The 26,514-nt window shown below is 47.5% G+C and overlaps 1 protein-coding gene across 12 annotated transcripts in view; it reads right to left on the bottom strand.

Moving 5' to 3' along the window:
- The window catches only part of CACNA1B (calcium voltage-gated channel subunit alpha1 B), a 316,045-nt gene that overhangs the window by 191,174 nt on the left and 98,357 nt on the right, over window positions 1-26,514 (bottom strand). For all 12 annotated transcript variants that reach the window (XM_074556297.1, XM_074556286.1, XM_074556287.1 and 9 more), the window contains exons 4-5: window positions 6,766-6,857; window positions 3,674-3,826 (exon numbers count right to left, since the gene is read on the bottom strand). In XM_074556297.1, coding sequence (XP_074412398.1) covers window positions 3,674-3,826; window positions 6,766-6,857 — 245 coding nt within the window. The remainder of the gene's footprint in view (window positions 1-3,673; window positions 3,827-6,765; window positions 6,858-26,514) is intronic.

Below are 26,514 nucleotides of genomic sequence, written 5' to 3'. Positions count from 1 at the left end.
ACCATTCCTTCCTTCATCTGGGAACCCCACAAATACAATAAGCAAATATCCCAAGCAATGTCCCTGTTTAGAGAGCTAGGACTGGGGAAGCATTAAAGGGTTTTTAAAGGGACACCTTATGGAGAATCAAACAGCACAAAGTCCAATTCCACCAGGGGGAAAAGCAGGAGCAGCACTAACAAAAATTAGTAATAATCATTCCACAGATCAAAGCCTGCAGGAGGAAAGCAAAATTGTCACGGTGGAGCAGGACAGAAGTGCGTGTAGATATATATAAATATATATGTGACACTTTCCTGTTGACTCAATGCCTCTTTGCAGGGCAAACCTCCAGCTCCCAGATGGGTCACCACAGGCTCTCACAAGGGCTTGGTGAGAGAAGAAAATGCCAAAGCTGGCTCCTGCTGACCGTTTGAGAGTGTGCATTAAAAGAGGATCCAGTTTCATCCCGGTTTGGCCTTTTGCTGCCAGGGAATTCTCTGAAAATGCACTGCACATCTACCACAAAGGGGTGAGTGGGGGATTTTTTCTTTTTTAAAACTGTGACCAGAACTGGTCCTTACTCCTCATGGCTGGAGAAGACAGAGAAAGGGGGAATCTCAAGGAAAAATGGGAAATAAATATGGTGTGCTTCTGTCCTGGAGCAGCTTTGGGGCATTTGGGCTGGGTCAGGCACTTAAAAATAATCCTGTGTCAGCAGAGCAGGACAGCAAGGAGGATGCACAGAGGGAAACAAGACTGGAGCAAAACTACCACTGAGTTTTACCCATTTTTATTACAATAATGCCATGTTTCCAGCTCAGAACAGTCAGGCTGACGGGGAAAGGCCTTGGATAACCCTTTGGCCATATTTTGGTGCCCAGCACCCCTTTGTGCTGCAGTTCATCACTGACCTACCCAGGCTGTTGGCTCAGCAGAGCAACACTCACTGCTGACACCTCTGCTTGGTGCCCTCATGATGCACAGTTGGTCCCTCTGGCTCCTGATTCCAGGAAAAATCTCAGGGGTTTGCTCACTTTGGGGATTTGGAACAGAAAAAAAGCACAAGCAGCTTTTCCTCCTCCCATTTTCCACCCCCTACCAGAGGCATCTCTTTAATGAGTTCACATTTCCACCCTCAGGCTGGTTTGGAGCCCGTGGTCTCTGCCCAGGCTCCTTAATGCACCTCTGTGGGATGAGGAGCACTTAGGTTTGCAAAAGCTTTGTGGGTTGTTCTGCTGCTCTGCTCCCAGGGGATGCAGAGCCAGGAAACCTCACCCCCCTCTCCTTTCCAGAAACACCATTTCCTGCCTGGCAGCTGGAAGGGATGCTCAGAACTCACCCAGAGCCAGCTCAGCACCCCCAGAGCCCCTTCCCCTGCCTAGAGAGGGGCTTTAGTATCGTTTATATAGTATTCTTTAACATAATATAGTATTATAAAGTTTATAATATAGCATTAATTATTTATAATTAATAATAATTAATAATTATTATTATTTATAATATAATATTAATTTATAATATAGTATTAATATAGTATTATACTATATTATATTTAACATAATATAGTACAATAAATTAGCCTTCTAAGAACATGATGTCAGATTCATAATTCCTTCCTTTGTCTGGGAACCCCACAAATACAATAAGCAAATATCCCAAGCAATGTCCCTGTTTAGAGAGCTGGGATTAGGGAAGATTAAAGGGTTTTTAAAGACACATGTTGTTGTTGCCACAGTGCAAGAGGTTTTACAGAGAGAAGTTTGATCAGATCCATGTTTAACTCTGGAAGAATTTTCTACCAAGGTTGTTGACACAGAAACCAAGAAAGAAAGAAGGAGAAATAAGAGAAACCTGCAGCTGTCTGTTCCAATGAGCACTTTGTTTGTTTCTGTGACCAATGAGTAAAGTGTAAACTGATGAGCTTTGTAAGAATGTATAAAAAGCATGCAGGCTAGAATAAAAACAGTTTGAAGCCTTCTGAAAATTGAGTGTGTTGCTTTGTATTGTGACTGTCTCAACTACAGCAAGCCACAGCTCACAAGGAGCCAGCAGCTGCTGAAAAGCAGCTCAGGCAGCAGAGATTAAATGCAATCCAGGCAGCAGAGATTAAATGCAGCTCAGGCAGCAGAGCTGAAATGCAATCCAGGTAGCAGAGATGAAATGCAGCCCGGGCAGCAGAGCTCCAGCCATGCTCCCAATTCCAGCTGGAATGCACCCAGCCAGCCAAGAGGAGCTTGCACATGACATTAGCCATGACAAAAACCTGTCCTGGGTCCCCACACCTGGCCCAGACTCCCTTGGTCAGTGCTGATTGCAGAGATGAGCGTGTGGGGAGCACACACAGCTCTGGGGGGGATCTTGGCATTTTTGAGAAAATCCTCCCTCGTGAAAATCCTCCCTCATCCAGTGTCAGCAGTGAGGGAGAGCTCGGGCTCTGCCTGCAGCTGCCTCCTGCTCACAAGGGATGCACAAACATCCCCTGCCTTGTTTGCCGTCTAACAGACCCGAAAATGCTCCTGGCAAGCCCCAGCTTGCTCAGGATTCATCCTCCCCTCCACCTCAGCACGGACTCTGCTGCTCCCTCCACACCCATCCTGTCACTGCTATCACTGTCCCCACTGCCACAGCCCTCACAAAGGGACTTCTCCCTCCCACAAATCCAGTCCAAAACCTCCTTTCCTCCAGAATTGCCAGAATTTTCTCACAACTCCCAACTCCTTCACAACCTGCTTTATGTTATTCCAGCATTCCACAGGAATATGAGCAAGAATTCCCTTTGCAAATCTCTGTGTACACTGAGTGTATTAAAGTGCTCCCATCAGAAAGGACTGTGAGGGATGCCCAGAGATTTGGCAGGGTTCTTTTATTACCATTGCATTGCGTGGAAATAAATCAATATTAAGACCTATTAGTGATAATGACTGAAAATACAAGGCTGTGTTTTAAAGAAAGTCGATTGCACCTTAAAATGCAATGATCTGCAGACAAGAACAACATTTTAATGTGTGTTATCAGATAATAAACACATATTAACACCACTATAAAGGAATGGGGTGGAACAAGATGGTCTTTAAGGTCCCTCCCAGCCCAAAGCATTCCATGATTCCATTATTTGACACAGCTGTTCCCAGCCAAGAATCTCTAGGATCATCCTTCTCTACTTCCATCTTCTGGGGTCTATCACTCACTCCCAGACAGACACATCATTTACTTTTCAGTGCCCAATTTCCCTTCTCTGAAGGTCATTTTTATCCTTTCTCCATCAAAGGACTCCCTGCCTCCCACCTATTGCCCTTTTATTTTTTGGTTGCTCCCAGACATTTCACTCTTTTACTACTCCACACCAAAGTTTCCCCAGAAAGCTCCTCAGGAAACTCAATGTGCATGAAGCAAAACCCAAGGAAAATTAGACAGACACCATTAATCATAAGAGACAACAGGAATTTGGTTCTGTGCTTCTGCTATGAGAAAATTCTTTTGGGATAGGAGGCCCTAAAGACTTTCATGTCACTCTTGGGAGCAGCACTGTGGCATCAGAGAGAGGAGAATCTGTCCCAGTCCATGTAGGGTGGGCACAAAATTCTGTGTAATTCTCAGAATATGTAGGTAAAGAGGGAGAGAATGCAGGGAATGAGGCAAAAGGAAAAGCAGCCCAGAAGCAGGAGGGGAAGGTCCAGAGGGCAGAGCTCACCTGTCTCGTTGGAAAAGCAGGTTTTGTGGAACTTGCCCATGTAAAACTCCAGCCCAATGATGGCGAACATCACGATGGCGAAGAAGAGGAGCAGCCCAATCTGCAGCAAGGGCACCATGGCCTTCATGATGGACTTGAGGACAACCTGCAGGCCTGTGGAAACACAAAAACACCTCAGGGAGGGAACAAAAATGGGGCCTTAGGAGTGAAGGTGGGAGAGAGGGGCTGAGGGTTGGCAACACCAAGCAATGCTGCTTTTCCCAGGGTGCTATAAAACAATTTCCAGCCATGAGAGCAGGAGAGACAGCTGGGGGTTCTCCTTTTGTGGTGTCTTTTCTTCAGGTGACAGGGCCGGTGCTTTGTTAAGCTTCAGAGAGTTTTTCCTGAAGCTGCTGGAGCCCTGAGACACAGCCTGGAGCTGAGCCAGGTCCTTGGGGCAGTTGTGGTGCAGCTTTGAACCCTATCTAGGACACCTTAGGGCCAAGCAAGGCAGTCTGGTGTAGAGCAGTGGGACATAAATTTATTCCCTCTTCTCCACATGCTGGACATGTCAGTTTTAGACAGCTGGAAATGTCCAGACATGGAAGCTTCCAGACAAGCTGGAAGTGTCAGCTTTATTCCACCAAATTCACACCGTGGCTGGACTCAGTGGTAATTAAGAAATTGGTGCTGAATTGTTATTACTGTTATTATCTGACTGCACTGAAATGGAACTGAGACCACAGCAGAAGATTAAACCTCAGCTAATACAATTATTTAGCTGCACCAGGGTCTCCTGCAGATATGTGCCAAAATAAATTCCAATTTGTGTCTATAGACACGAGGCTGAAGCGTTTCCCTGGAAGGAGGATTATGGTGGTGCTGGGAGTGATCAGGCAGGGTTTGGACTGCAGTGAAACCTGTCCTGAGGAGCTCAGAGTGAGGGCAAAGAGAAATGTCCCAGGAGCTGATCTTGTCGCTGAGCTTGGAAGTGGAGGAGGGAAGCAAAGCCCAGGGATGGATGCGATCCCTGTGCCAGGGACTGGGGGCTGCTCAGGAGCTCCTCTCCCCCCACAGCCCATAGGGGACACTGCTGTCCCTGTCACACCCTGCTCTGCACAAACACCCAGGGCTGCCCATCCACAGCTTTGTCACCAGCCCTGGCACTCGTTTCAATTAAAGGCAGGGAGATAAGGAGATGGAGGTGGCTGATAACGTCCTGCTAAAACTAAAACAATACTAAAGAATACAGAAAGGATACGGACAGAAGGCTTAACAAGAATGATAACGAAAAACTCATGGCTGACTCCTCAGAGTGACACAGCTGGCTGTGATTGATCATTGTTTAAAAGCAATTCACATGGAACCAATCAAACATTCACCTGTTGGCAAGCAATGCCCAAGGCACATTCCAAAGCAGCAAACACAGGGCCAGCAAGATAATTATTTTTTTCATTCACACAAAAACCTGCACACAAAACCCTGCAGCTGCCCTGGTGGCCTGTCCTGAGGGCTGAGGGGTGAAGGATCGTCCTTGTCTTGCCACCTTGTACAGCACCAGTGAGATGGAGATGAGCACAGACATTTAAAAAAGCAGCAAGGTCTCTTTGACAGGAAAAACACCGAGGGAATAAAAGGGAAGAATATTTCGTGTTTGTGGGTGGTTGCACATCAAGGTTATGCATTTATGACAGGGAAAAAAACCTATAAAATATTCAGATTTCACCACATCACTAAAAACCTGAAAGCAATTATTGTGGGGAGGTGTTGTGCTGGTCCAGGACACGTCTCCAGGTGGGACACGTGTCCCACAGCAGGACAGGGACAGCTCTGAGGGGCCACCTCACTCCTGCCTGCCATTGCCACACCTGGCACAAGCAAAAGGTCCAGGGAAAAACATCCAGCACCATCTCCTTGTTGGAGACCCTGCTAACAAATGCCACCTTTCCGAGGATCTCTCCTGGCTGGGAATTCAGATTGAAGCCCTGCCCATGAATGGAAGCTGATTTCAGGAATTGTTGGTGCTGTCTTGCCCCCAGGTGAATCCAGAGAACACCAGAGCATCCCACAGTGCTGCAGCTCCTTCCAGCAGCTCCTGCTGGAGGGCACAAACCTCTCTGTTCCACATCCAGGAATGAAAGAGCTCCTGGAAGTGATCCCTGCTGGGGGCAGAACAGCTGTGGCTGTGACAGGAAAAGGCAGAAAGCCACGGTGTGGGCACTGGGATGGTTTCAGGGCATGATGCAGCTCCTCACTCAGCATTCAGACCCCTCAGGTTCACACATTAAATGCATAAATTGAGTAGGCAAGGCCAGATCCCACCTGCTCTTTCCGATTTTCTCCCTGTCACTGTCACATTTTCTGGAAAAATCCCTTTGCCAGGATTTCTTCTCCTGGGAATCTGAGAAGCCTCAGAGAAAAAGGAAAACAATTATTATCTCATTTGCTTCTCCTGTGTTTTGCTGCTTTAGAATGTGGTTGGAGATTGTTTATCCAACATGTGAATTGTTTTAACTTAATGATGAATCACCATCCAGCTCTGTCAGGGCTCTGAAGAGTCACGAGTTTTTAATTAGTGTCTTGTTAAGCCTTCTGTCTGTATCCTTCCTCTATTCTTTAGCACAGTTTTAGTACAGTATTCTTTTATACAATATAGTAACATAAAATAATAAATTAGCCTTCTAAGAACATGGAGTCAGATTCTCAATTCTTCCTCCATCTGGGGGACCCCGAAAATACCACAAATGGTGACCCCATCTCCCCCTTACTAAAAGGGTCAGATGCCCAGCTCAGGATGCTCAGCTGATCAAAACCATCAGAAGATCCAAGCTGAAAAGCCTGAAAGCTGCAAAATTCAGCTCTCAGATCTGCTCTCCCCAGAGAATTCCTTCACCCCCAAAGACAAAATGATCCTTGGACAAATCCCTGCCCCTCACCTGCAGATTTGGGAGGTGAAATCAGCACAAAATGGGATGAGAAACAACCAGACCCTGCTGAGGGCAGGAGGCACAGACCCCAAAGAGACAGGGGGAGAAAATATTGCTGAGAAAAACAGTGACACCCCAAACCTACAGAGCCCTTGGGCTGGGACACAAGGTGGGCAGGACACTCACTTGGGATTCCTGACACGAGCTTCAGCGGCCGCAGCACCCGCACGGCTCGCAGGGTCCGCAGGTCAAAATCCGTCCCAGCCGTGGCCAGAATCCTGCAGGGAAACAGCAAAAACAATCCAGATTAAATGCAAATTCCTCTTTCCAAAGCATGGCTAAGTGTGGTGTAAAATCAGCAAATATCAGAGGTGCTTTAAACAAAATTACAGATGAAATTCAAATTCCTCTTTCCAAAGCATGGCTAAGTGTGGTGTACAACCAGCAAATATTGGAGCTCCTTAAAAAATATATAAAACCAGATTAAATGCAAATTCCTCTTTCCAAAGCATAGCTAAGTCCGGTGTAGAACCAGCAAATATTGGAGCTCCTTAAAAAATATATAAAACCAGATTAAATGCAAATTCCTCTTTCTCCAAAGCATGGCTGTGTGGTGCAAAACCAGCAAATATTGGAGCTGCTTTAAACAAGAAATCCAGATTAAATGCAAATTCCTCTTTCCAAAGCATGGCTAATTGTGGTGTTGTGGGATTCACATTCTCTGAACCTGAGAGAAGCAATTGAGATAAGAATTGTTTTGATCATTCTTTTCTCTGCTTCTCTCAGGTTCAGAGAATGTGAATCCCACATGGTGTAAAACCAGCAAATATTGGAGCTGCTTTAAAGAAAAAAATCCAGAATAAATGCAAATTCCTCCTTCCAAAGTATGGCTAAGTCTGGTGTAGAACCAGCAAATACTGGAGCTGCTTAAAGAAAAATTCAGATTAAATTCAAATTCCTCTGTCCAAAGCATGGCTAAGTTTGGTGTAAGACCAGCAAATATTGGAGCTGCTTTAAAAAAAAAAATAAAACCAGATTAAATGCAAATTCCTCTTTCCAAAGCATGGCTAAGTCTGGTGTAGAACCAGCAAATATTGGAGCTGCTTAAAAAAAATATATATAACCAGATTAAATGCAAATTCCTCTTTCCAAAGCATGGCTAAGTGTGGTGGCAAATATTGGAGCTGCTTTAAACTCTGTGATCACATTGTGGATTGTGTTCACTGGAAGGAATTAATTCCCACAAACTGCAGGGCTGCTGTAGGAAAATCCCCAATTATGAGGCCACTGGACGTCATCAGGCACTAAAGAGCTGCACCCTGTGCCCCAGGAAAGCAGAAAAAGGAAACAGAGAGAGGGAGCTAAATCCCTCAGTTATGCTGGAAATTACCTGCCAGAACCTCCCATAATAAACCCACAAATCCCTCAGTTTGATGTCTGGTGTTTCACAACACCTGAAGCAGTTTCTGCTCAGAGTTTCTTCCCTGTGTGCAAAATAATTTTTGCTCAGAGGGGAAGATGCAGAGAGCAGGGTGTGGGTCTGACACACCATGAAATCCAGCCCCCAGAGCAGAAGGGGTCCTAAAAATGTGAAGTTCTGCACAGAAAATGAAATGGATTCCCTGGTTTAGGGCACAGCAAGGGGAGGAATATTGTCCCAGTGTCCACAAGTGACAAGGGTGAGAAGTCACAAAGCCAGCTCAGCCCCACAGCACAGCCACCTTCACCAATTCCTGCAGCACTTCTGGGATGCTCCAGCAAAATCCTCCTTTATTTGGGCCTGTGCTCATCTAAAAGTGGTGTTTCATGATCCTGAGGGGCTTTTCCAGCCTAAACCACTCTGATTGTAACCCAAGCCAAGGCCAAACCCTCCCACCAGCCTCCATCCTCTGCACCACTCACAGGGACCATCAGAATCTGGCTCTCTTCCCTCACTTTCCTGATAACAGAAACCCTTTTCCTTCAGTTTCCTGATAGCAGGAACCCTTTTCCCTCTGCTTTTTGACAACATGAGCCCTTTTTTCCTCAGTTTCCTGATAACAGGAGCCCTTTTCCCTCAGTGTCCTGATAATGGGAGCCCTTTTTTCTCATTTTCTTGACACCAGGAGCTCTTTTTTTCCCATTTTCTTGCTAACAAGAGCCCATTTTCCTCAGTTTCTTGACACCAGGAGCCTTTTAGGCTTAGTTTCTTGCTAACAAGAGCCCTTTTTGCTCAGTTTTTTGACAACAGGAGCCCTCTTCCCTCCGTTTCCTGATTACAGGAGCCCTTTTTTCTCATTTTCTTGACACCATGAACTTTTCTCTTCCCATTTTCTTGCTAACAAGAGCCCCTTTTCTTCAGTTTCTTGCTAACAGGAGCCTTTTCTCCTCAATTTCCTGATAACAGGAGCCCCTTTTCCTCAGTTTCTTGACACCAAGAGCCCTTTTTGCTAAGTGTTTTTATAACAGGAGCCCTTTATCCTCAATTTCCCAATAACAGGAGCCCTTTCTCCTCAGTTTCCTGATAACAGAAGCCATTTCTCCTCAGTTTCCTGATAACAGGAGCCCTTTTTCCTCAGTCTTTTGGTAACAGAGCCCTTTCTGCTTAGTTTCTCACTGACAAGAGCCCTTTTTCCTCTTTTTTTTTTTTTTTTGATAACAGCATTTTCCCCTCCATTTCTTAAAAACAGGAGCCCTTTTTCCTTAGTTTCTTAACAGCACAAGCCCTTTTTGCTCAGTGTTTTTATAACAGGAGCCCTTTTTCCTCACTTTCCTGATAACAGGAACACTTTTCCCTCAGTTTCTTGATAACAGGAACCCTTGCTCCTGAGTTTCTTCATAACAGGAGCCTTCTTTCCTTGCTTTCCAGATAGAAGGAGCCTTTTTTTCTCAGCTTTTTGATAACAGGACCCCTTTTCCTCAGTTTCCTGCTAATAGGAGACTTTTTTTTGCAGTTTCTTGACAGCAGGCTGCAAAGCATTCAGCAGTGCTCAGCCACCATGAACCAGCCCAAGGAAAAGCAGATTTTTCTGAAGCAGCTGCGCCATTGCACTCAGAGCTGAGGAGGATGTGGCCGTGGCAGTGCAGGGAGCACTCCCAGAATAAATCCCTGTCCTTTCCTCAGGGAAGAGCAGGCTCAGCATTGCTGGGCGGAAAGGGCCAGACTCCAGCAGCAGGAGGTGCTGGAGATCAGGAAAAAAACCTGCTGGGATCTTGGATGGCAGGAGGCAGAAGCCAGCCAGGACCTGAGGAGCTGAGTATTTATTCTATAGGACACCTGTTCCCACATTTTCACGACCTTAAAATTCCCATGACATCAGCTCCATGGATGCAGTTGGAGCACGAGCAACAGGAGACAATTTAAACCAAGAAGCAGCACAGGCAGAGCCTTTAATCCAATCTTCTGCACCCAGGCCAGTGATTTCATCCTCTGCTCCCTTCCTCCATCCTCACAGCTTAATTGCTCACTTATGGACATGTGCAGTGTGGGAATAAACCAGGGAGGAGATAATCCTGAATATCTACCCTGGGAGATGCTCTCAACAGCACAATCAGGATAAGCTGAGCCAGGATGGATAAGATATAAGATATGGATAATATTCTGGGAATAAGAAATGTATGAGATGTATGGTTTCTGTGAATAAGAAATGTATAGTATGTACAGTTTCTGGGAATAAGAAAAGTATAGGATGGATAGTTTCTGGGAATAAGAAATGTATAGCATGGATTGTTTCTGGGAGCCCTCAACACAGGAATAATGTCCTCTGACTCCATGATTTAGAAGGATGAGCAATTGATTTATTGCTATATTATATTACACTGATACTATACTACAACTATAATAAAGAGATACTAAAGAAAAACCCATGACTGTCTGCAGAGACAGCCAGGACACAGCTTTGACCCAATTGGCCAAGGAATCAAAACAACCCTCACTGGTGTCCAATTAACAAATCACTTTGGGTAAAAAAATCTCCATAACACATTCCACGTGTGCCAAACAACAGGAGCAGCAAGTACAGATAAGAATTGTTTTCTCTTCTTCTCTGAGCTTCTCACTGCCTTCCCCAGGAAAAGTCCTTGGAGAGAGAATTGTATTTGCAGGGAATGCTCTGACAAAGGCAGGAATGATGAATCTGACTCCATGTTCTCACAAGGCAAATTTATTACTTTATAATACTATATTATATTAAAGAATACTATACTAACTATACTGAAGAATACAGAAAGAGTTCTTACAGAATGCTAAAAAGATAATAATGAAAACTCCTGACTCTTTCCAGAGTCCTGACACAGCTTGGCCCTGATTGGCCAAAGAGTGAAAACAACTCCCAGCAGAATGCAATGGAACGATCACCTATGGGTGAACAATCTCCAAACACATTGCACATGAGCAGGAGGATGGGGCAGAGCTGGGAGAGCCCAGGCTGGGCATCCAGCACTGAGCTGCATCCTGCAGCCCTGGCATCCCCTGCCCACCCCAGCCAGGCTGTGCCAGCACTGGAACCAGGGCACGGGGGACCCTGAGGCTTTCAAAGAGTGTTGAGGTGTCAGCATCCCTGGCAGGAGCCCTCAGGATGGCAGGAAGGACCCGGGGGCAGCAGCTGGAGCACAACAAAGCAGCTCAGGAGGGAACTGTGCCAGGGTGGGGATGGTGCCTGTGCCCCTACAGAACCAAAGCTCATTTACAGATTCCTAAAGTGCCTGGGAACACATCCTAGTGAGGGGGAGAACTTAATTAACATCATCTGGGGCATTTGCCAAAGTGCCACCTTTGTTTTACTTTTTCCCTCTGAAAGCTCATAAAAGCCACTGCGAGTTAGGTCAGGAAGAGTGGGAAATCATCCTTAAAAAGAAGAGGAATGGAGAGATCAAAGGAGCCAGCTGACAGGCACATCCCAAACTCCTGCTGGAGCATCCCTGGCTGCACAGCCAACAGCTGAGAACAAAGCAGAGGTGGTGGAGGACCCAGTGCCAGAAGAGGAATCGGTTGGGAAAAGCAAAAACAAGATTCAAAAATCAGATTTTAGGTGATAAATGGCTTGATCTGCTGCCATTTCTGTGGCTCAGTGGGTTGCACAGAAACACAGAGATTGGATATGTTTGGGATGTTGCCTTGGATTGCAGTTCCAAGGGTTTAAGTGCAAAAAAATCAATTCCTGCGTGGAAGCTGTGGCAAATTCCTCCTTTTTTGTGATGGCCAAACACCAAACCTTTCTTATTCTTGTGCTGCTGAGGAGGAGCTGGGCACCCACCCTGCCATCCCTGGGCGCTCAGGACAGTGGCACACACTCCCCAATTTCACCATCCCTTGGTTAAATGCTGCTTTTCTCTGTCTCTCCTCCAGTAAGGAGCCCTGACTGACAGCTCTTCCCAGAGACAGCCCAGCTGCGGGATAAATGCTTGATAACTTTGATTCCAGCAACGCCTGGAATAAATTATGAAAGCAGCTTGTTCCTCTGGGTATAAAAGAAAGCAAAGAATGAAGGGAAAGTTCCTTCCCTGAACGTTCTGATACCATAAATAATTAGCAATCCCTTCCTGTAAGGGGCTGGGAGCTCAGGATTGATTTGTTCTGGTTCAGCAAAACCCTGGCTGCCATGAATATCCTCAGTGAAGCCCTGAGCAAGGAAAATACCTTGGAATTCCTTCAGGTTTAGCCCCAGTGCTCCAAATCCTGAGGATTGGAGTGGGGAAAAGCAAATCCTGTTCCTCAGGGTCATCCTCACCTTGCCTGAGAGGCATGAATGCTTCCCATGGGATCTCACCCATGGATAGCACTGAGGCCACTGCTGAGCAGGAATCACTGCAATAACTTGGGGGGATTTTAATGTAACCTTGCTAATTTTTATAAATTCTAGCTCTAGAAATAACCCCAAAATCTCTGATAGAGAAAAAACTATGGTAAATCATCCCCATTCGCTACACCTGACTTTGATTTTCCCCATTCCCTAAACCTGAATTTGTGCTCTCCCTTTCTCTAAACCTGACTTGGAGCACCCCCATTCCCTAAACCTGACTTTAAACACCTCCATTCCCTAAACCTCACTGAGCACTCATGGTGAACAAGCCCCAGTGACCTCTGGAAGTGGACTCCAGTGGGGCACCCAAAATAAATAACTTCATGAAGACTGTCTGAGTAGTTTAAGGTGTTTCCCCATCTGTGGGTCACCTGCAGGCTGATTGTCACCTCTGTCCTTCCCAATGTCCCCTCTGCTGCCCACAGGCTGCAGAAGGAATTGGGAACAGAAACATTGCACCACTCTGGGCTTGAATTCCATCAGACAGGCAGCACCTGGAGCTGCCACAACCTCTGGCCCTTTGTGCCACCAGGGCACCCCAGCCCTGTTTCCCTGAAGGTTCCCAGTGGATCACAAAGGTTTGGAGAGGATGAAGCCCACAGGGAGAAATCCCCCAGCTGTACCCAGGGAGGGCTGCAGGAGGTGCAGGGAGGGTCCTGGGGCTCTGTCTGCTCAGGACTCCTTAGTTGATCATGCTTCAGGTTTAGCTTTTCTATTTTCACATTCTGTGCTGCTTTAGTGTGAGGGTCTGAGCTTCACATGAGGGGATGGTGAGCTCTGTGCACAGAGCAGGGAAACAAAACAATTCCTGCTCCAGCTGGGCACCAAGGACAAATGATCCAAATCTCAGCCCAGGAGCACAAACCCCGTGGGCTGGAGAGAGAAAAACAAGCAGGGTGGGACTGCCTGGGCTAAAGCTGGGATGGGACAATGAACTGCAAGGTGCAAATGGAGCAGAACTGATCAAAGGGAGAGACCCCGTGCCCGGTCGTGCATTTTGGGACCATTTTGGTTCATCTTGGGTGCAGCCCTGGCTGGGCTCTTGTGCTGCCCAAGGTGCATCCATTGAGGCTTTTAATAAATCCCTGCTTTATTCTTTAGCTCTGTCCAGTCTCTGTTCTAGGCCAGCCTGCACAAGGCATCACTGTAGGGCACAGCAGCTCCAGCCATTGTCACCCTTGTGCCACCTGCACGCAGCCTGGGGACACTGCTCGGTGTCACTGAGGGATGTGGCCTGGCAGATTACCCTCAGGTCAGCATGGGCACCCAGCCATGGCGTGCCTGCGGCCATGCCCAGGGATGTGGCTGTCACTCTGCCCAGCTGGCTGGTGCCAGGCCTGCGGTGGCAGTGCTGGCAGTGCCACAGCCCCAAGCGGGGACACGCAGTGTCAGAGCGGTTGGAAAGGTGCCCTTTTGCACTGAGTTTGATTTCACAGCTGTGAGCTTCATCTTGACTACCAAAGGCACAGAGGGGAGCCCAGGCCTGGGCTGATGAGTCGATGGGAGGTGCTAATTGCAGCATTTAATTTATGGCAGTGCCAGGTTCAGCTGGTGGCTCTGTCACTCTGTGCTGGTGACTCCCCTCCAGCTGTCCTGTCCCTGCCATACAAAGGGCCTGGCTTGGCAGGTCTGCCTCTCCTTTGAATCACCAACACCAGGCCTCAGCATCCCAACAGACCCTGCATATTCCCTCTGATCCTGCTCTTGATCTCCACATGGACAGCACAAGGGACAGACCCCACCCTTTCCTCCCAGCAGAGCACCTCAGGCTGGTCCCCTGTCCTGGATTGCCAAACAAATTGTATTCTATGCATCATCTCTATGGCTGTTGGCTTCTGTTCATGGGCAGGTTTCTTTATCTCTTCCACACCCAGTCCTCTCTCAGGCAAGACATCTGCTGATAATGGGCCATTGAATGTCCCTGCATGCCTGATAAGAACTACAGCATCCCACTGGGAGATGTGAACCCAGATGGAGGAGCCAAGCATTCCTACCTGGATATAATCTGGAGGTTCTAGAACACCAGAACTTCACTGGATTCCCCAGATGAACAGCAGCTGTCTCTCCTTCCACTGGATCTTCAGAGGAAGAATACATCCTTCTCTACAGATCCCCCCTGCTCCAACAGAACCAGCCCTGACACTGCAGGAGGGCTGCAGCCACATTTCCAATGGGACTGCCACCAACACCCTGACCCACAGGGTGTCAGGTTGGGTTCTGACTGTGTCAGTGTTGTTTTGGTTTACTGCATTGTTTATTTTATCCTTTTATTTTCTTCCCTAATTAAAAAAAAAAACCTGTTATTTCCTGCTCCCATATTTTTGCCTGAGAGCCCCTTAATTTAAAATTTATAGCAATTTTTGGAGGGAGGGTATTTACATTCTCCATCTCAGGGGAGGCTCCTGGCTTCCTTAGCAGACTCCTGTCTTTCCATACCAAGACATCCCCACTCTCAGATAAACGTGTTTGTTCCCAAATGGATTCTATCCATCAAGGGATAAACCTCTCCTTAGCTCTGACATGGAGGGAACAGAGGGCATAGTAAAATACACCCAGTATTTGGCAGCAAAGGGCTTCAGAGGTACAACCAGCCCACCCAGAGAAGGAGATTCAGAGGGGATCCCACCAATCCATAAAATATCTCCAAGGGGTGTCAGAGCATGGTGGCAGACTCTGTTCAGTGACAGGATGAGGAGCAATGGCCATAAACTAAAACAAAACAAGTTCCACCTCAACATGAGGAAGGAATTCCTTCTCTGAGGGTGGCAGATCCCTGGAACAGCTGCCCAGGGATGAGGTGGAGTCTCCCTTTCTGGAGACATCCCAAACCCACCTGGACAAATCCCTGTGTCACCTGCTCCAGGTGACCCTGCCTTGGTAGGGCTTGGACTGGATGATCTCCAGAGATCCCCTCCAACCCCAGCTGTTCTGGGATTCTGTTATTCCCAGGTCTCACCCCAAACAGGTGCATTTCTGAGCCAGCATTACATTCACCACCAGCCTCCAGCAGTGCCCAGATGTGAACACAAACTCCCTCCTCCTCCTCTGCATGGCAGAAATGCTCCCGAGTCCTGGGAGGAGACCGAGCAAAACAGGAGCAGAATCCTCTCCCCAGAGCACCTCAAACTCACTTTTGTGGGTGTAATTCCTGAGCCAGGCTCCAGGGAGATGCCGGGGAGGGAGAGTGTCTGGAGCCAGCCCCTCCTCTGCTACAGCCAGCCAGGCAGGGAGGGCCACTCAAATCCACCACAGGAGGATTTGCAGGGCTTGGATTGTGCCCAGGATGAAGGAAGATGTTCTGATGATGAGGCAGCTGCTCAAAGAAGCCCTTGTTGCTGCTAAGCAGGAGAGACAGGGACATGCAGCACTGCAGAGTGGCAAAGGAGGCTCGTTTGCAATCAGCACTGACAGCTGGCAGGGAAATGCACACAGCCAAAACCATCCCAGGGAGCTCACGCTGGGAAAACAGAGTGCAGAGGAGTTAAAAGCACCCTGCACTTCACTGGGGAACAGAAAGTAGGTCACACCTTGAGCCTCACCCATAACAGCACACAGGAGAGGAGCTGCTGGCTGTCCTTGGGAATGGCCATCCCAGAATGTCACTGCAGAGGTGCCAAGGGCAGGAGCTGGGAGCAGAAAGCATTTCCTGGACAGTTCTGGTGCCACCCATCCCACGGTCAAGACATGAAGCGTTTTGTCTCAGTAGCAGACAAGACTCTTCAAGGGGAATTTCAGGATCAGCAAAATGTTTCAAGTATTTTTACTTTAGGGGATGTAAATGAGAGAGCAACAGAACAACATTTGGGGATTGTTTCATTTGTCAAGTTCTAAAATGAAGCATTCCCAGCTTTAAATACATTTTCCTTTTTAGTGGAAGCAATTCTTGTCACGCCTGCAAATAGTTTTGCCTTGATTTAATGCTGCCATTTTCCCAAAAAATACAAACTCCTGAGCCCTGTTGTGAGTGAAAAACGTCACCCAAACCAAACCCTGCCCTTCAGAGCTGTGCCAGGAATGCTGGAGGAGCAGAGCTGTGCTCTCCACGAGCTGCAAGCACAAAGCAAAGGGCACAGGCCAGCTGGTGGGTGGATGGGGGATGGATTTTCCTGCCAGGTGGGCTAACAGGGCAGCACAGACTGCAGGAGGAGAGAGCTCTGAGTCACCAGAACACATCCCAACCCTCCTTCCTCCAGGAGCACGGAGGAGAAGCTCCTTGCCAGGCTGCCCTGGGAGCTGTGACGAGGGCTGTGTTATTTGGAGGCACAGCCACCTCACCCTCTGCACCTGGCCAGCCCCCAGGAGGAGCTGCCTCTGAGCTGGGCAGGAAATGTCAGCACTAGCACATCCCATCAGAGCTGGGAAAGCAAAACAAAACGGGTGGGAAGAAGAGCTCAGCCTTCCCCTTGGTGCCAGGAGAGGGAGGGGAGCAGCAGCCAGGAGGGGAAGGAAAACACCTGGCAGTGCTGGGATCAGCCAGAGAGGGAAAGGAAAACACCTGGCAGTGCTGGGATCAGCCAGAGAGGGAAGGAAACACCTGGCAGTGCTGGGATCAGCCAGAGAGGGAAAGGAAGACACCTGGCAGTGCTGGGATCAGCCAGAGAGGGAAAGGAAAACACCTGGCAGTGCTGGGCACATCAGCCAGGAGGGGAAGAAAACACCTGGCAGTGCTGGGCACATCAGCCCAGGAGGGAGAAGAAACACCTGGAGGTGCTGGGCACATTGGCCAGGAGGGAAAGGACATGTTGTGGCCTGTGACTCTTTTCTGGCCCCTGCCACATCACAGCAAGCAGGCCTGGCTGGGTAATAATTAGCATAGACTACATGTATTTCACAGAAGGCTGATTAATAATTTTATTAAGGAGCCCATTGCTCTTTTATAGAAAGGTATGAAACAGGTGGACTTGATTGCTCCTCCAATCTGAACACAATTACCATTGGCCAATTAAGAAACCACCCCTTGGTGAACAAACCTCCATACACATTCCACATGTGCACAACAACAGGGGCAGCAGGTTAAGATAAGAATTATTCCTCATTCTTCCCTCTGATCCTCTCACAGCCTTCCCCAGAAAGGCCTGTGAGAGTCTGTGTTTCTCTCTGTGGCCAGAGAGCTGCTGCCACACTGCACTGAGGGGTTTTCCCCACCCAGCCACAGCTGAAGATTCAAGAGGGCTTGGGGATGTCCCAGTGCAGCCCCCCCACCCCAAATACTGCTGGGGTGGGTAGATAATGAGAAAAGATTGACACTTGTGCAGAGTGAAAGCCAAAAATATCCATAAAATAAGTGGGAAAGCAGAGGGTGGCCAGAGAGGTGATTCCTGCTGCCACATTTGCACTGTTTGCTGCTCCCTCCCCAGCCTCAGGGCACAGCCAAAATGGATCATCAGCATCATGGATCATCAGGGCACACCTGTGTCCTCCACCAGTGAGAGCCCCAAACCCACCAGGACTCAGCCAAGGTGGAGAACTTCAGCAGGATGTCAAACATTCCTGGTCTCGCTTTCCTGCAGCATCACAAAATATCAGCAAACCAGGGGTCCCCGGTGCCATCAGCACCCCAGCACCTCTGCTCCTGCCTGCACTCGGGGTGCTCAGCCTGCATGGGCCTGTGGGGACACATGGGACACCCTGGAGGGACATGGGACACCCTGGAGATGTGTGACACCCAGGGAGGGACATGGGACATCTAGGGAATCACACGGGATGGACAAGGAATGACATGGGGCATCCAGGGAGACACATAGGACACCCAGGAGATCTGTGATATCCAAGGAGGAACATGGGACAGACAAGGAATGAAATAGGACACCCAGAGAGGAACATGGGACATCCAGGAAGGGACATGAGGCACCCAAGTTGGGACATGGGACATCCAGGGAGGGATGTGGGACAGACAAAGAATGACATGGGACATCTAAGGAAGGACATGGGACATCCAGGGTGGGACATCCAGAAGATGTGGGATACCCAAGGAATGCTGTAGGACTCCCAAGGAGTGACATGGGACACCCAGGGAGAGACATGGGACACCCAAGGAGGGACACAGGACACCCAGAGAAGGGCATGGGACACCCAAAGCAGAACATGGGACATCCAGGAGATGTGTGACATCCAAGAAGGAATGTGGGACACCCAAGGAGAGACATGGGATACCCAAGGAGGGACATGGGACATCCAGGGAGTGCTGTGTGGGACACCCAGGAGATGTGGGACATCCAAGAAGGGATGTGAGACATCCAAGCAATGACATGGGACATCCAGGGAGGAACATGGGACACCCAAGGAGGGACATGGGACATCCAGGGATGACTTCAACCATGGATGGAAACCAACACCAGGCTCAGAGGGGCCAGGGCAGGAGCAGGGTCTGTTGCTGTCCCCCTGTGGATGCTGAATGGCTCCAATCTCTCCTCGGGGGCTCTGAGGAACCACCCTGAGGACATCACCAATGCCATCCCCTCCAGCTGCCCCCTGAGCCTTCCCAGGACAGCTGGGGGCAAGGGAAGAGAGCTGGAGTGGGGCTCCACAAGAGAAAGAGTTGCACTGCACCCATTGCTGGCAGGGTCCCCAAAGGAAACTCCTCTAACAGAGCAATTCCAGAGAAAGCAAAGTCTGGGATGGCACCAGGCCACTCTACATGTGTTTTCCCTGGGGAGGGAGCTGCTTCTGAGCCAGGACCCTTTGTCTCCATGGGGAGAGGTCTCTGGGGAGCCTTTCCCAATGAGTGCCTGAGCAGGCACAGGCTTGATATCCCTCAAACACCAGATTTTATATTCCTCCAACACCTCCCATCCCACCCTGCTGCCCCAGAGATCCCAAATCCCAGCATTTTTCCAGCTGCCGCTCACTCAGCCATCCCGGGGTGCCAGTGCTCACACAGGCAGGCAGCCCTAAATCAACAAGGCTGCACTAAAACTCAGGAAATCCTTAAAAAAATAACATTTAAATTCTCTCTTTGCCTTGTGCCTCTTGCCTCTCCTCAGCTTTTGGAGGCAGCTGGGGCCAGGGTTTCAAGCTTTCTCCACAAGCCACAAAAATACAGATTTTTCAAGTAAAATTGGAAATTCTCATCTTGCCACAAGGATTAAAATAAGGCCTCAGATCTCCTAATCTGACTTGCACTGTAATATTTCTTTTTTTAATACACACCTTATTGCCCCTCATGGGATATAATTATTCCTCTTTCCCCGTTTTGTTGTTTTATTTTTGGCCAGAACTCTCACACCAAACATGCAGTGTTGTTCTAAGGAAAACACAGTTTGCCAAGACATCTAAAATATTGTGTATTCCCTCCATCTGCTTCTCCTAAATAAACCCAGGGCCTTATCTAATATAATGAGTAGCTGTTGGCAATAATTTCATAGCCATCTGTACCGTGCTTTAAACCTGTTGCAAGCTGGGCTGTGGACAGGGAAAAGTCAGAATTTATTCCTTTAGCATCAAAACCAGAAATTGTAACTCCCCCCCTTCTGTTTTTTAGGATAATTTAGCCATGACAGCTCCCATGCTGGGTGCTTGGGGAGCAGTATTTCATGAATGTGGCAAATAAATCTCTTTTTTTTCCCCTGTTTTTTTGTAGATAAAAGTCGAGTTCTGCAGCTGAGAAGGTCAGAGCTGCTCCAGGTGGGTGCTGCCTCCAGGAGCTGGGTCTGCCACCACCTCGTGAGATCCTTCACACCCCCACACGCCCCGCTGGGGATCACCAGCCCAGAAAATTTCATTATTTAATTTAAAAAAGTCTTTTCTGGCTGCACTCAGCTGCAAGAACCACAGCCTGGAAGGTTGGAAGGGACCTTAAAACTCATCCAGTGTCACCCCTGCCATGGCAGGGACACCTCCCACTGTCCCAGGCTGCTCCCAGCCCTGCCCAGCCTGGCCTTGGGCACTGCCAGGGATCCAGGGGCAGCTATTGTATTTGCAGGGAATGCCACAACAAAGGCATCAGAAGGCTAATTTATTACTTAATGATACTATATTATATTAAAGAATACTACACTATACTATACTAAAGAATACAGAAAGGATACTTACAGAATGCTAAAAAGATAATAATGAAAACTCCTGACTCTCTCCAGAGTCCTGACACAGCTTGGCCCTGATTGGCCAGAGAGTGAAAACAACTCCCAGCAGAATCCAATGGAACAATCACCTGTGGGTAAACAATCTCCAAACACATTCCACATGAGCACAACACAGGAGAAGCAAATGAGATAAGAATTGTTTTCCTTTTCTCTGAAGCTTTTCGGCTTCTCAGGAGAAGAACCCTGGGTGAAGGGATTTTTTCAGAAAATGTGAATGCCACAGGAAGCCACAGCTGCTCTGTGGCTGAGGAGTTCACAGGATCATGAAATCCCAGAATATCCTGAGCTGCAAGGAGTGCACAAGTTTCATCCTGTCCAACTCCTGCTCTTGCACCACCCCACCATGGTCCAGATGGGTCATGAGGTGAATTCTGTCCCTATCCTTATTCAAACAGAGCCTGTACCCATTTAAAAGCTCAAATAAATTTTATTTTATTATTATTTATTAATTTTATTTTGTTTTATTATTTTATTATTTATTATTTTGTTTTGTTTTATTATTTTTAACTCTTGTTCTCACCCATTTGGAGTGGAGCTCCCAACACAGCCACCACACCACTCCCCCCTGGCAAAGCTGGGGAAAGAGGGATCCAGCTGTGCTTACAGGCCCAGGCTGCCAGATGTGCAGCAAGAGGAGGGTGTTGGGGTGGATTTATAACCTTTGGGATGTGACAAAGCATCTGTAGGGCAGCAGTAATGCTCCACTGCTTTGCACAGGATTCCAAAACAACAAAAGGCTTTGGATAAAGACAATGGGAGAAGAAATCAAGGAAATCAAGGAAACCTAAAGAACTCAATGCACCCAGGTGAACATGGGCCAGAAGCCAGATATTCAGAGATCCCAGCACAGCTTCTGTGTGCCCCAAGGCCACCTGCAATGACCCCAAGGATCCCCTCAGCACCAACACAGCCCACGCCCATGGTCACCTTCACCCTGGGCATTGGTTTGCCTCTCCTGCTTTCCTCCTTTTCCACCCCATTTTTCTCCACCTTCCCCTTTCTTTCTCCAGCACAGCAGCATCATCCCCTTCCCAAAGCCAGCAGGGGCTCACAGACCCTCCCTGGGCAGCAACCACAGAATGACAAAGTGCCTCAAGCTGGAAGGGACCACTGGAGGTTATCAAACAGAATCTGAAAGAGGGGAAATTTAGAGAGAGATCAGGAAGGAATTGTTCCCTGTGAGGGTGGGCAGGCCCTGGCACAGGGTGCCCAGAGCAGCTGGGGCTGCCCCTGCATCCCTGGCAGTGCCCAAGGCCAGGCTGGACAGGGCTGGGAGCAGCCTGGGACAGTGGGAGGTGTCCCTGCCATGGCAGGGGTGGCACTGGATGGAATTTAAGGTCCTTTCCAACCCAAACATTCCCTAATCCAGCCCCACCTCTCTGCCCAGCAGGGTGCCTGGAGCTGTCACCCAGGACTGTGGCCAGGTGGGGTTTGGATACCTCCAGGGAAGGGGCTCCAAACCTCCCTGAACTCCTGCTCCAGGGAATGAAAGGGACAATGCAATGGGCAGGTGGCACCTCCGGGGCCAGAGCGATGCCACTGGCACAGGGAAGTGACATCTTTATAGCAGGAGAGGGGAATGTGTTCAATTAATTGGCCGTTCAGATAACAGAGACTCCTGCTCTCCACTGGGCTGTTACCAAGCCTGGAATTGCTGCAGATAAAAGCCTGGCAGCATTTTCATCATAAACTCCACATTTCTGGGCTGTACATCCCAGCCCTTAAAAAAATCCATGCTGTGGGCAGAAATCTGCCATCCCAGCTCCCAGTGCAGCAGCAAATGTTTGTGTTTTCCAAATCTCCAGAGCATTCCCATGGGGCAGAGATGGAAGCTGCAGTTTTCCGAGGTTGGAAAGCCCAGGCAGGGAGGTTTTTCCAAGTGCTGCAGCCTCCTGAAACACAGGAACACAGCAGGGATAACCCCAGGTGTGGGGCTGATGTGCTGCTGCTGATGTGCTGCAGCCACTTCTCCTCTCATCACAAATTCAAACCTGAATTTATGGAGCAGGAGAGAGAGAGAGATCCACGGGGGATTTCTCAGGCAGCTGCAGGAGAGGAGCAGCCCGTGGCCCACAGAGCTTTGTGACGAGGAGAACATCGCGCTGAGGGCTTTGGGATGCCGGCCAACAGCATCAGATGCTCGCTGTTGATGCAGCCCATTGCTGTGAAATGGTCCAGAAAACCCCCCCAGCTCTTCTGCAGCCGAGTTAAGTGTTGTGTTCAGAGCTGAAGCAGCCCAGGCTTAGCCTACAGCCAACAGAGGAGAGCACAGGCAGGGAAAAGAAACCCAGAGTAGGGCTGGCAGTCCCTGGGGTCCTGAATGGGCAGGCTGGGTTCAGCAAGGAGGGCTCTAAGAACTGATGAGTTTAATTGTCTGTGAGACAAGTCACTGCTCCACTCCACACTGCTCTTTCCTCTTTAAAATACACTGCATTTTCCACTCTATATTTAAAATACTATTCAAATACACTGCATTTTCCACTCTAAAATAAAATACACTGCATTTTCCACTCTAAATTTAAAATACTATTAAAATACACTGTGTTTTCCTCTAAAACACACTGGTCTTGCTTAAACTGGGCTTTTTAGGGAGGAGATGTTTCGTGTTTGACTGGGTTTAGATCTCAGTTTGTCTGTGAGATAAGTCGCTGTTCCACTCCACACTGCTGTTTCCTCTCTAAATACAGTGCATTTTCACTCTAAAAATAAAACACTATCAAAACACACTGCATTTTGCACTCTAAAATTATAATACTATTAAAATACACAGCATTATCCACTCTAAAATGCAATGGTCTTGTTTAAACTGGGATTTTTAGGGAGGAGATGCTCCATGTTTGACTGGGTTGAAATCTCAGTTTAATTGTGTGAGACAACTCACTGCTCCATTCCACACTGCTGTTTCCTGTCTGAAATACACTGCATTTTCCACTCTAAAATTAACATACTATTAAAATACACTGCATTTTCCACTCTAAAATTAAAATACTATTAAAAAACACTGTATTTTCCATTCTAAAATGAAAATACTATTCAAATACACTGCATTTTCCACTCTAAGATAAAAATACACTGCATTTTCCATTCTAAAACACACTGCTAAAATGGGGCTTTTTAGGAGGAGATGCTTCGTGTTTGACTGGGTTTAAATCTCAGTTTCATTATCTGTGAGACAAGTCACTGTTCTACTCTGTGCTGCTGTTTCCTCTCTAAAATATGCTGCATTTTCCACTCTAAAATTAAAATACTATTCAAATACACTGCATTTTCCACTCTAAAATTAAAATACACTGCATCTTGCACTCTAAAATTAAAATATTATTCAAATACACTGCATTTTCCACTGTAAAGCACACTGGTCTTGCTAAAACTGGGATTTTTAGGGAGGAGACGCTTTGTGTTTGACTGGGTTTAAATCTCAGCTTAATCATCTGTGAGACAAGTCACTGTTCTACCCCGTGCTGCTGTTTCCTCTCTAAAATACACTCCATTTTTCACCCTAAAATTCAAATACTATTCAAATATACTGCATTTTCCACTCTAAAATTAAAATACACTGCATTTTGCACTCTAAAATTAAAACACTATTAAAATACACTGCAGTTTCCATTCTAAAACACACTGGTCTTGCTTGAACTGGGCTTCTTAGGGAGGAGATGTTTCGTGTTTGACTGGGTTTAAATCTCAGTTTAATCATCTGTGAGACAAGTCACTGTTGTACTCTGTGCTGCTGTTTCCTCTCTAAAATGCACTGCATTTTCCACTCTAAAATTAAAACACTATTAAAATACACTGCATTTTCCACTCTAAAATTAAAATACACTGCATTTTGCACTCTAAAATTAAAATGCTATTCAAATACACCGCACTTTGCACTCTAAAATTCAAATACTATTCAAATACACTGCAGTTTCCATTCTAAAACACACTGGTCTTGCTAAAACTGGGCTTTTTAGAGAGGAGATGCTTCATGTTTGACTGGGTTTAAATCTCAGTTTAATCATCTGTGAGACAAGTCACTGTTGTACTCTGTGCTGCTGTTTCCTCTCTAAAATGCACTGCATTTTCTAAAATTAAAGTACTAATAAAGAACACCGCATTTTCTACTCTAAGATTAAAATACTACAAAAATACACTGCATTTTCCACTCTAAAATTCAAATACTATTCAAATACACTGCATTTTCCAACTCTAAAATTAAAATGCTATTCAAATACACTGCAGTTTCCATTCTAAAACACACTGGTCTTGCTTAAACTGGGCCTTTTAGGGAGGAGACACTTCGTGTTTGACTGGGTTTAAATCTCAGGTGGGTGGCAGTGCCCAGCTCTGGCCTGTGCCCCATCAGCCCCTCTCCACAGCCCCAGCTGATTCTGCTCTCCGAGCACAAATCTGCCCAGAGGGGCATCCCTGGGGCACAGGGAAGGAGCCGGGAGCGCTTTTCCAGCCGCGTTTTCCAGCCATTATGATAATTGTGCTTTGCAGGAGCAGCACACCGTCTAGACAGCCGGGAAGGTGCGGGAGGATCAGCGAGCTTCCCAGAGTGAGCGATTCTGACATTTGCGGAGTCATCGCCTTCCCCACCGCGGGATCCGGAGCCTTTCCCTCCGCCCGTAGCCCTGGAAACAGCGGCGGGAGGATGGAACAGCTCCAGGTGTGCCCTACACACTGGGGACAGCTTTGTCCTCCCCCTGTCCATTGGGGGAAATTCTTCCTCTGGGGAATTCTTGGGAATGCTGTGTGGGGCAAAGCCCTATCAGAACCCAGGATATTCCTCTGGCTGCCCTGGAGGACTCCAGACCCTGGCAAGGGGCTCAGAGACCTTGGCATGGAGTCACAAACACCTGTGCCTTTGATTTTAGCCCATGGAAACAATTACCAACTTTGTGTGAGGAGTTACAAGCCACAAGGGTTTGAATAGAATGATAGTGAATTTTTCACTGGGTGAAAATGTACACTTTTGGGGTTTTTAAAATGGGGGTTCAGGAGGCAAGATGGAGGAATCTGAGCGTGTTCTTTCTCCTTCGCGTTCTTGTCCTCCATCTTCTGCTGTGATGGTGATTGTCACAGACACATTTTATGAAAAATCTTTTCATTAGGATCTTTTGTTTTGAGAAGCTGAGAGGCCTCAGGAACAAAATGTAAACAATGGTTATCTGCTGCTGTGGAATGCAACAGGTGCATCTTTGATTAGTCTTATGTAAGTGCTTCTAATTAATGGCCAATCACAGTCAGCTGGCTCAGACTTTCTGGTCAATCACAAGATTTTATTATCATTCCCTTCCTTTCCTTTCAAGCCTTCTGATTAAATCCTTTCTTCTATTCTTTTCATATAGTTTTAATATAATATATACATCATAAAATAATAGAGTCAAAATTCTCATCTCTTCTCTCATCCTGAAACCTCTGTGAACATCACCACAGGTGACACTTCTGGATTGGTTTAGAGTAGAGACAGACCGCCTAACATAGGTGATAGATATTGGAAAATTATTGTAAATAAAGTACAGGTAGTTCTTAGTATAAAAAGTTAACACTGCCTCAAGGGCGTGCAGTGTGCCTCAGCCTGACCTGCTGGACAGACCTCAGCAGGTCAGAGGAGGAATGTAACAGATAAGAAAAAATAAACAACTTTGAGAAGCAGAACTGATGCATCCTGACTTCTTTGGTCTCAGGGCTGGGAAAAAGAGACTTTCTAACACCTCGGGGTGATCTCGACCACAGAGACCCCATCAGTCCCAGGGACAAAGGAGGGGCTGGAGAGGAGATTCTGTGAGCACAGGGGGCTCCCTGAACTGCTGCCTTGCAGAGCACTATAAAGATATCAGTGCAGGTGAAAGGAACATCAGGTTGCACAACTGGTAATTCCTGCATCCAGCTGCAGGGCAGGGGGCTGGGATGAGGAGGGAGGGCTGGGGAGACACCAGCACCTAAAAACAGTCAATCCTACAAAAATTCCACTCCTTCCCTCCAGCTTTTTGGGAGGCCTTCACAATTCGTTCTGCTTTGTGTCTGTCTGATCGTTTTGCCCAGATTCCCTGGAGCAGCTCAGAGCTCAGGCCAGGTGTCTCTGC

The sequence above is a fragment of the Zonotrichia albicollis genome, chromosome 21, assembly GCF_047830755.1.
Source record: "Zonotrichia albicollis isolate bZonAlb1 chromosome 21, bZonAlb1.hap1, whole genome shotgun sequence".
NCBI classification, from domain to species: Eukaryota; Metazoa; Chordata; class Aves; order Passeriformes; family Passerellidae; genus Zonotrichia; species Zonotrichia albicollis.
The sequence above is the reverse complement of the archived record's forward strand: the minus strand, read 5'-3'. Positions and strand labels throughout refer to the sequence as shown.